This window comes from Trematomus bernacchii, unplaced genomic scaffold (assembly GCF_902827165.1).
Source record: "Trematomus bernacchii unplaced genomic scaffold, fTreBer1.1, whole genome shotgun sequence".
In the NCBI taxonomy this organism is placed as follows: Eukaryota; Metazoa; Chordata; class Actinopteri; order Perciformes; family Nototheniidae; genus Trematomus; species Trematomus bernacchii.
Window position 1 is genome coordinate 257,917 of NW_022987707.1, and position 10,000 is coordinate 267,916.

The window sequence follows — 10,000 nt, forward strand, 5'->3', positions numbered from 1 at the left end:
GGGCTGCAACGGATCTGATAAAAACTGATCCAGATTTGAACACTGTCCTGACGTCAGGACGGTGGCGCCACGGCTATTGGGCCAACTCCACCAATCAGGAGGAGACAGCCACGGCCATTGCCGTTCGAAAGCGCTGGAGACGCTGTAGTACATATGCCAGGCCTGTAGGTGGTGCTGTTCTCACTGAATCAGCCCTTGCAAAAACAGAGCTAGAAATGATCAAATTCAGCAAAATGAGGCATGGCTAAAATGCATGATCTGTTTGGTATTTTGAAAAAAGAAAAGTATAAATATGCCTTATATAGGTATGGTCCTACACTATATTATTATAATATAGCATGATAGGTCCACTTTAAGTTGACTATGTTATGTGCTAAATATCTATGGATTGGGACAGAGGAAGTTGTCATCACATGGTTCAGTCCTTAAACCCTTAGATAAGGTGAACAACAGGCGCATACGTGTTATAATTGCCCAAAATATTTCCATTGGGTTTCTGCAGCTTTTAGTAAATGCTGCGCATGTTTCCTCAAGTTGCTGAAGATGTTTCTTCATGTGGAACATTTGTCTTTTTATATCTGCATAATATTATAATGGAAGTGTTTTCGGCCGCCGTAAGACGGTGACAATCAGAGAAAACAACAAAAGTACCAGATGAATTACCTTCTGGAAGATGAAGAGGGAGGGGAAGGTTCTGGAGATGTCCAGCTTGATGAGGTCCAGACTGGACTCTCTGTCGGCCAGAGAGGCTCCGTCTGAAACACAGGAGAGACTTTGATGATGTTTATGTTTTAATGTCATATTCTCAGCTCTGAATATCCACGTGTGACGTTTTCATATTCAATATGTGAGCTGTGTGTGGTACCGCTCTCAGTGTCGTTGACGGAGCTCGTCTCGCTGTAACTCCTCCACTTCTCTTTGGCTCTGGACAGGAAGATCTCATACAGCTCTATACACACACACACACACACACACACACACACACACACACACGGGTTTTAATATTGAAAACACATTTTAAATAACAGATAATAATACAAAATATATATAACATTTAAACAAAATGTATGTAACTGTACAAATAAATAACAAAAACAGGAAAAACACATGTGTGTGTGTGTGTGTGTGTACCTGGTGTGATGTTGAGCTCGTTGCCGATGGCGAGGCTCCACACTCTTCCTCTGACGCTGGGAGGAAGACCCTGCCACCACAGATCCCTCACCCGCCTCGTCGCCTTCCTGCACACACATAAAGAAGTATAAACATGCTGCACACGACACACACACACAGTATATATAAAACACACACACACACACAGTATATATAAAACACACACACACAGTATATATAAAACACACACACACAGTATATATAAAACACACACACAGTATATATAAAACACACACACACAGTATATATAAACACACACAGTATATATAAAACACACACACAGTATATATAAAACACACACACACAGTATATATAAAACACACACAGTATATATAAAACACACACACAGTATATATAAACACACACACACAGTATATATAAAACACACACACAGTATATATAAAACACACACACAGTATATATAAACACACACACAGTATATATAAAACACACACACAGTATATATAAAACACACACACACAGTATATATAAAACACACACACACAGTATATATAAAACACACACACACACAGTATATATAAAACACACACACACACACAGTATATATAAACACACACACACAGTATATATAAAACACACACACAGTATATATAAACACACACACACAGTATATATAAAACACACACACAGTATATATAAAACACACACACAGTATATATAAAAAACACACACACAGTATATATAAAACACACAGTATATATAAAACACACACACACAGTATATATAAAACACACACACACACACAGTATATATACAACACACACACACACAGTATATATAAAGCACACACACACACAGTATATATAAAACACACACACAGTATATATAAAGCACACACACACACAGTATATATAAAACACACACACAGTATATATAAAGCACACACACACACAGTATATATAAAGCGCACACACACACACAGTATATATAAAGCACACACACAGTATATATAAAACACACACACAGTATATATAAAACACACACACAGTATATATAAAGCACACACACACACACAGTATATATAAAGCACACACACAGTATATATAAAACACACACACAGTATATATAAAACACACACACAGTATATATAAAGCACACACACACAGCTGTGTGTACGTACATGGTGTCCCAGTGCGGCAGGATCTCTGTGTTCCAGACGATCATGGCGTTGGAGATGCTGTCCTCCTGGCGGTGTCTCTCCTTCATCTGACGCTTCTTCCTCTGCGCCTCCTTCATCTCTGCACGACACACACACACGCACACACACACATTTAGAGAGATTGAATAACTGTGTCTGAGCCAATCAAATTACAGCAGAACAATCGCTCTGCAATAGAAAAGTGTGGGAAACTTGGCCAGAAAAACAGCAGATGAAGACAAGAGGTAGTTTTGGACACAGGTTGTAATTATGTTGTTTACTATATTTGTGTGTGTCAGTTTGTGTGTGTGTGTGTGTGTGTGTGTGTGTGTGTGTGTGTGTGTGTGTGTGTGTGTGTGTGTGTGTGTGTGTTTACCTCTCCTCTTGGCTCCTGCCACCATCTCATCATACTCCATCTTGTGTCTCTGAGTTTCCTCCAGAGATTTGGCGGGCAGGTTCCTGCAGGACGGAGGATTCAGACACACTAACATCAGAAACTAAGAAACTAAATAACCCTCTTACAGCTCAGGTTTCTGCGGCAGTGGGGAAGTATACATTAAACCAGTATGCAGCCGTCTGTACTGGTGGTAGCTGATGTTGTCTCATGGTACTCACGCTGGCCGGTCCTCCAGGATCAGCGCTGTGGTGGAGAGAGGCTCAAACTCCAGGTTCTTCCTCCGTCCTGCAGCCGAGGCCAGCTGAGGACAAGAAGGGTCCAACTCCTGGTCATCCTGCAGACATTAGAAACACAAACCAAGTTAAATAACCAGGTGTATATCAGTGTGTAGTGTCTCTACTTTAAAGAGTCCTCTCCTGCTGATGTTCAGGTGTATATCAATATGTAGTGTCTCTACTTTAAAGAGTTCTCTCCTGCTGATGTTCAGGTGTATATCAGTATGTAGTGTCTCTGCTTTAAAGAGTCCTCTCCTGCTGATGTCCAGGTGTATATCAGTATGTAGTGTCTCTACTTTAAAGAGTCCTCTCCTGCTGATGTTCAGGTGTATATCAGTATGTAGTGTCTCTACTTTAAAGAGTTCTCTCCTGCTGATGTTCAGGTGTATATCAGTATGTAGTGTCTCTACTTTAAAGAGTCCTCTCCTGCTGATGTTCAGGTGTATATCAGTACGTAGTGTCTCTGCTTTAAAGAGTCCTCTCCTGCTGATGTTCAGGTGTATATCAGTATGTAGTGTCTCTACTTTAAAGAGTCCTCTCCTGCTGATGTTCAGGTGTATATCAGTATGTAGAGTCTCTACTTTAAAGAGTTCTCTCCTGCTGATGTTCAGGTGTATATCAGTATGTAGAGTCTCTACTTTAAAGAGTCCTCTCCTGCTGATGTTCAGGTGTATATCAGTATGTAGTGTCTCTACTTTAAAGAGTCCTCTCCTGCTGATGTTCAGGTGTATATCAGTATGTAGTGTCTCTACTTTAAAGAGTCCTCTCCTGCTGATGTTCAGGTGTATATCAGTATGTAGTGTCTCTACTTTAAAGAGTCCTGTCCTGCTGATGTTCAGGTGTATATCAGTATGTAGTGTCTCTACTTTAAAGAGTCCTGTCCTGCTGATGTTCAGGTGTATATCAGTATGTAGTGTCTCTACTTTAAAGAGTCCTGTCCTGCTGATGTTCAGGTGTATATCAGTATGTAGTGTCTCTACTTTAAAGAGTCCTGTCCTGCTGATGTTCAGGTGTATATCAGTATGTAGTGTCTCTACTTTAAAGAGTCCTCTCCTGCTGATGTTCAGGTGTATATCAGTATGTAGTGTCTCTACTTTAAAGAGTCCTGTCCTGCTGATGTTCAGGTGTATATCAGTATGTAGTGTCTCTACTTTAAAGAGTCCTGTCCTGCTGATGTTCAGGTGTATATCAGTATGTAGTGTCTCTACTTTAAAGAGTCCTGTCCTGCTGATGTTCAGGTGTATATCAGTATGTAGTGTCTCTACTGGGATGCATGTCTCCATGCTTTAATGTTCAAAAAGGTAATAATAGTCATCTTAATCTGAAACGTGCATCAAATACACCGGAAAGAAAATACAATAGAATACAAATTTAAATATGTTTGTCAAAGAACATGTTCAGTGGGAAGTAAATACAAACAATTGAGATGTTGTACCAAACCACAATCCACACGCACACGCTTATAAACAGAGTTATTGTTCGTCAGCTGCGGCACAAAGTCGGTTTGTTGGAGGATAAGCTCCGCAGAGAGAATCTGAATAAATCTCCATCTGTGTGTGTGTGTGTGTGTGTGTGTGTGTGTGTGTGGACACCATGCACAACAGACAGTGTATTCACAGGATCAACAGACAGCTGTGGCTCTGCAGCACAACAAGCCTTTCATTGACAGATCCCAGATCAGCAGCAGGGGGCGACAGAGAGCCGAGTCTCTTTGTGACCATGTTAAACTTCCTGTTGTCCTGTCAAATCTCACCCGCTCCCAAAACGTCTTTATGTTAGGATAAAGGTTTGTGTTATGTTGGTGCCAGAAACAGAACATGTGCACTACGTTTTCCACGAGAAATCAAGATCTCTTTCATTTGATTTTGTGTTTATTCAAAGTTAGCATTTGTGGTCAGTTTTTGTTCTCAGATATTAGGTTTGATTTTGTGTAATTGAGATCTATTGACCATACATTTCAAAAAGAAGAGTATTACTTGTGGTACTAAGTAGGAATACAGTTGCCTTAAAAGGTGTAACTCAGATTTGGGTGATCATGTATACTATATGCTTTAAAAAGAGTTAAACTGGGATAGGAAGACAACACAAGGCAGCCGGATGAAGTCACGTGACGCTAGGGCTGTGCGATTATGGCAAAAATCATAATCACGATTATTTGGGTCAATAATTGATATCACGATTATTAAATACGATTATTCATTGACTTTGAAAACATCCATTTATTGAACTTTGAAACAAATACAAATAATAATTTGAACAGTATCTTGTTAACTGTGGATTACCCTGAACGTATAATTCAACTGAAAAACCAATACAAAAATAAATAAATTATACATTTAAATAAATAATATCAAAATAATAAATACCAATAAACAAGATCAACAAATATTTTGGAGCGCACTTCCACAAGCTACTAAACATATATAAATATGATAAATACAAATAAATGAGACAAAAATTAATTAGATCAAATATGTCACAACCTAGCAAAATAATTGTTTTTTTCGATTATGTTGTTTTCGTAATTGTGGCAGGCCAAAATCGTAATTGCGATTAAAATACGATTAATTGCACAGCCCTACATCAGATGCAACATGTTTTAGGCAGCCGGATGAAGTCACGTGACGCACTGGTGAAATAAATGTGATGTTAACCAAACCTCAGCAGGTAAAGCTCCACTGTGACGAGACAGAGTAGAAAGAGTCGGCTTACATTCTGTCTAATACATGTTTAGTGTAGTATTCACCCTAAGATGCAGAGAGTGAGCACCCTGCAGAAATTACTTTTATGAGATCAGTATTACTACACATGTGAACAACCCTCACATCACCAAATCTACTTATTTATCTAAATAGTTATCACAGCAATAAACCGTATTTAATTGTGTCTTAATGTACATTATTTAATTTCACATTCTGTTCTTGTACATATCATATTCTATGTACATGGATATAGACTTCTTATTATACATGTTGCCTTGCTGGAGGAGCTCAGGTCACGAGAGTTTCATTTCTACTCTGTGAGCACATGATGATAAAACCTTTGAGTCTTGAATCTTTGAATCACAGCGGAGTTTGAGGAGGAAACACCAGCCGAAGGGACAGCTCTGTGAGTTCAACTGGACTGTCTGGAGGAGACGCTGGAGAGTCACATCTCCTCGGACACTCCTTTGAACCAGAAGCCGTCAGGCTGGAGAGCCCATGGTCATCATGCCGTTGTGTCCTTGGGCAAGACACTTCACTCTAATTTCAGGGTTCATACACTTTTTCACAAATGATTTTCAATGACTTCTCCAGGACCTTTACCTCATTTTCCATGACCAAAAAAAGTACTCTCAGCGGTACCACTGAAAATGGTTTATTTGAACATGGAACAGGAAAATCAGGTCTGCATATGAAACATGTTGTGCCTTTCTAAAACAAATCAAATAGGCTTACTAGCTTCTACTAAAATCTCTCAGCAGCGAAACACCTCGTCAGTTAAAAGCCATTTCACGTTTCCTTACTATACGATACAGTATTTATTATCATTATAGTATTACTATTTTGGCGATTAGATAAAATATAAATTATATTTGATGCAACTTTAGTTACATTTCCATGACTTTTCCAAAACTTTGGGAAAAATATTGTTTTCCAGGGCCTGGAATTAGCATTTTCAATTTCCATGACTTTTCCAGGTTTTTAATGACCGTAAGAACCCTGTAATTTGCTCCTGAGGGTATTGTCCACAGAGTTGATGTATTACATGTCTACTATATGTTAAATGTAATGTAAAGCGCTAAATAAATGTAATGAATTATTATTAACCGTGAAACCTATTTGAAAAAACCCTGCAGTTTGCCTTTCACTGTTTATGTAAACAACTAGCTTCACTCATATCGGTATATATGTACATCTGATCAGTGTTTGTGTTCTTATTATCCTCGTGTGAACTGTTATCTATACTCTCCTGTGTTTCACTCTGCTGCTTCAGCGCCTACAGGGATCCATAAGGTGTATTCTCTCTCACATGATCACCATCACAGTCAGGATGAGCGCCTCAGAGATATTTCCTGACGCACTGAATTCAAAGCAAACCGTGTGAAAGCCAGCTCTCCTCCTCCTCCTCCTCCTCCTCAGTCTGACGTGTCAAAGCTGAACAACATCTGGTCGACTCCCGTCATCAATCATCCGGCTGCTGTCATGTGATCAGACGCTCTGCTGTTAGCATGGCTAGCATCGTCTGCTCTCTACGCTACACAGAGAGGTCAGAGGTGAACCCTGGGTCAGGATCAGGAGATGGTGTGGTTCTTCATCATGTGGTTCTTCATCTTCATCATGTGTAGAAACGAGATTTCACTGTTTGTCTCGAATCCAAACAGAGAGAGGGAAGACGCTTGTGTGTGTGTGTGTGTGTGTGTGTGTGTGTGTGTGTGTGTGTGTGTGTGTGTGTGTGTGTGTGTGTGTGTGTGTGTGTGTAACTTACAATCTGCTCTAGATGACAGGAGAGGAAAAGCTGTGTGTGTTTAAGTGTGTCACTGATGGCAGAGAAATTATACTATGCAGCAAGAGAGGGGGATAGAGGGTTGCATTGTGTGTGTGTGTGTGTGTGTGTGTGTGTGTGTGTGTGTGTGTGTGTGCTCAGCTGCAGCAGGCAGTGTTTGCAAGTTGCCTGGCGACCAAATAAACTCACATACAAACACAATCTATTTAACAGCCTTATTGTATATTGTAAACAGACGCAGGCTAACAGCATTAGCCTCTGCAGCTAATGACATACACAGACACACACACACACACACACACACACAAACACGCACACAGGCCGACCAATCAAACGTCTCACACTGTGCACAGACGTCACTGTGTGTTCAGGCTTTAAAGAGACAGGTTGGATGGTTCACAGTGGGGGTCAACAATCAGTGTTTTGCCTCCAGTAGAGCGCGGTTAGCACTTTGCAGTTTGGAGTAAAAAGCTCCTTCAACAACAGGCACTGCAACCATGAAACTACCTCGTCTTCATCCAGAAGAGCGTCTACATTACAGTGAATTAAATGACATTGAGCTGAGGCTGAAGCGACTTTAAACAGATGCACTCCAACTCAAAGCAGCATGAAATCTGCAGCCACATTTGTTTCAAACAAGCCAGATTTAAGAAGCCATTTTGAGACCAAACCCATGTTGGCATCTGAGCTCCACCGTTAACCCCACACTCCATGACTGGTGCTGGCATGTGATTTAAGAGCCATTCCTCAGGTTATTAGCTGTTTTATTTTGAATATGTTAGTTTCTTTTTCCCTCCACAACCATCTGGTGGCCCCGCAAGCAGAAAGACCTTTCATTATTATCAAGAACAACTGATGTTTTCTGACATATTTGAGCTTCAAATCCACCAAACACTCGAAGAGCTTCATCTGTGTGTTTTCTAACATCCTCCATTTGTGTGAGTGTGTGAGTGTGAGTGTGAGTGTGTGTGTGTGTGTGTGTGAGTGTGTGAGTGTGTGTGTGTGTGAGTGTGTGTGAGTGTGTGAGTGTGTGTGTGAGTGGTGTGTGTGTGTGTGTGTGAGTGTGTGAGTGTGTGTGTGTGTGAGTGTGTGTGAGTGTGTGAGTGTGTGTGTGTGTGTGAGTGTGTAGTGTGTGTATAGTGTGTGTGAGCTTGTTGGAGTGTGTGAGCTTGTTGGAGTGTGTGTGTGTGTGTGTGTGTGAGAGTGTGAGTGTGTGTGTGTGTGTGTGTGTGTGTGAGAGTGTGAGTGTGAGTGTGTGTGTGTGAGAGTGTGAGTGTGTGTATAGTGTGTGTATAGTGTGTGTGAGCTTGTTGGAGTGTGTGAGCTTGTTGGAGTGTGTGTGTGTGTGTGTGTGTGTGTGTGTGTGTGTGTGTGTGCGTAGTGTTTGTGTATAGAGCCTGTGAGTGTGAGAGTGTGTGTGTGTGTGTGAGTGTGAGTGTGAGTGTGTGTGTAGTGTGTGTATAGTGTGTGTATAGTGTGTGTGTGAGCGTGTTAGTGGGTATATAGTGTGTGTGAGTGTGTGTGTGAGCTTGTTGGAGTGTGTGTGTGTGTGTGTGTGTGTGTGTGTGTGTGTGCGCGTAGTGTTTGTGTATAGAGTCTGTGAGTGTGTCAGTGTGTGTGTGTGTGTAGACTGTGAGTGAGTGTGTATGTTTAAGTTTGTGTGTGAGAGTGCTTGTGAGCGTGTTTAAGTTCATGTGAGTGTGTGTCTGTATGAGTGTGTGTGTGTGTGTGCGTGTACTGACCTCCTGTGAGCACGGTGTGGATTCGGGGTCTGAAGTTGGATCCTCCTCTCTGGTTGGTGGTTTGCCAAACAGACGCCACCCTGTTGCATTGTGGGACGCCGCCTTGGGCTCTTTGGCTTTCCTAGAAAACAGGCTCCTGAAGAGAGACGGAAACAAAGGGTTAATAAACACTGCTGATTATAATCAACTACAAACATTTAGAATTGTAATTGGTTAGATATTACAAACAGACTCTTGAAACCATCAGAGCTTTTGTTACGTTTCCCTCTCGCCTCTGAAATGTGAAGTTATTCACGTCAGACTCAAAGAGCTGATGGAACATTATTCAGTTCCTCAAAAACAAATGAAAAGCCATAAAAAGTGATGATGAACCGCTCTTCCTCATCGTCAGTCTGCCCACAGTCTGCAGCTGCTGCACTTTCTATCCACACACACACACACACACACACACACACACACACACACACACACACACACACACACACACACACACACACACACACACACACACACAACACACACACACACCACACACACACACACACACACACACACACACACACACACACAGCACACACACACACACACACACACACATCACACACACACACACACGACACACACACACACACACACACACACACACACACACACACACACCACACACACACACACACACCACACACACACACACACACACACACACACACACATCACACACACACACACACACACACACACACACACACACACACACACGAAAAGCAAATAT

General features: G+C 41.2%; 1 protein-coding gene across 1 annotated transcript in view; it reads right to left on the reverse strand.

Moving 5' to 3' along the window:
• tbc1d12a (TBC1 domain family, member 12a) overlaps nucleotides 1-10,000 on the reverse strand; it is a 25,547-nt gene that overhangs the window by 5,899 nt on the left and 9,648 nt on the right. The window contains exons 2-8 of the mRNA XM_034140666.1: nucleotides 9,229-9,364; nucleotides 2,945-3,060; nucleotides 2,706-2,788; nucleotides 2,312-2,429; nucleotides 1,132-1,238; nucleotides 866-949; nucleotides 664-755 (exon numbers count right to left, since the gene is read on the reverse strand). Coding sequence (XP_033996557.1) covers nucleotides 664-755; nucleotides 866-949; nucleotides 1,132-1,238; nucleotides 2,312-2,429; nucleotides 2,706-2,788; nucleotides 2,945-3,060; nucleotides 9,229-9,364 — 736 coding nt within the window. The remainder of the gene's footprint in view (nucleotides 1-663; nucleotides 756-865; nucleotides 950-1,131; nucleotides 1,239-2,311; nucleotides 2,430-2,705; nucleotides 2,789-2,944; nucleotides 3,061-9,228; nucleotides 9,365-10,000) is intronic.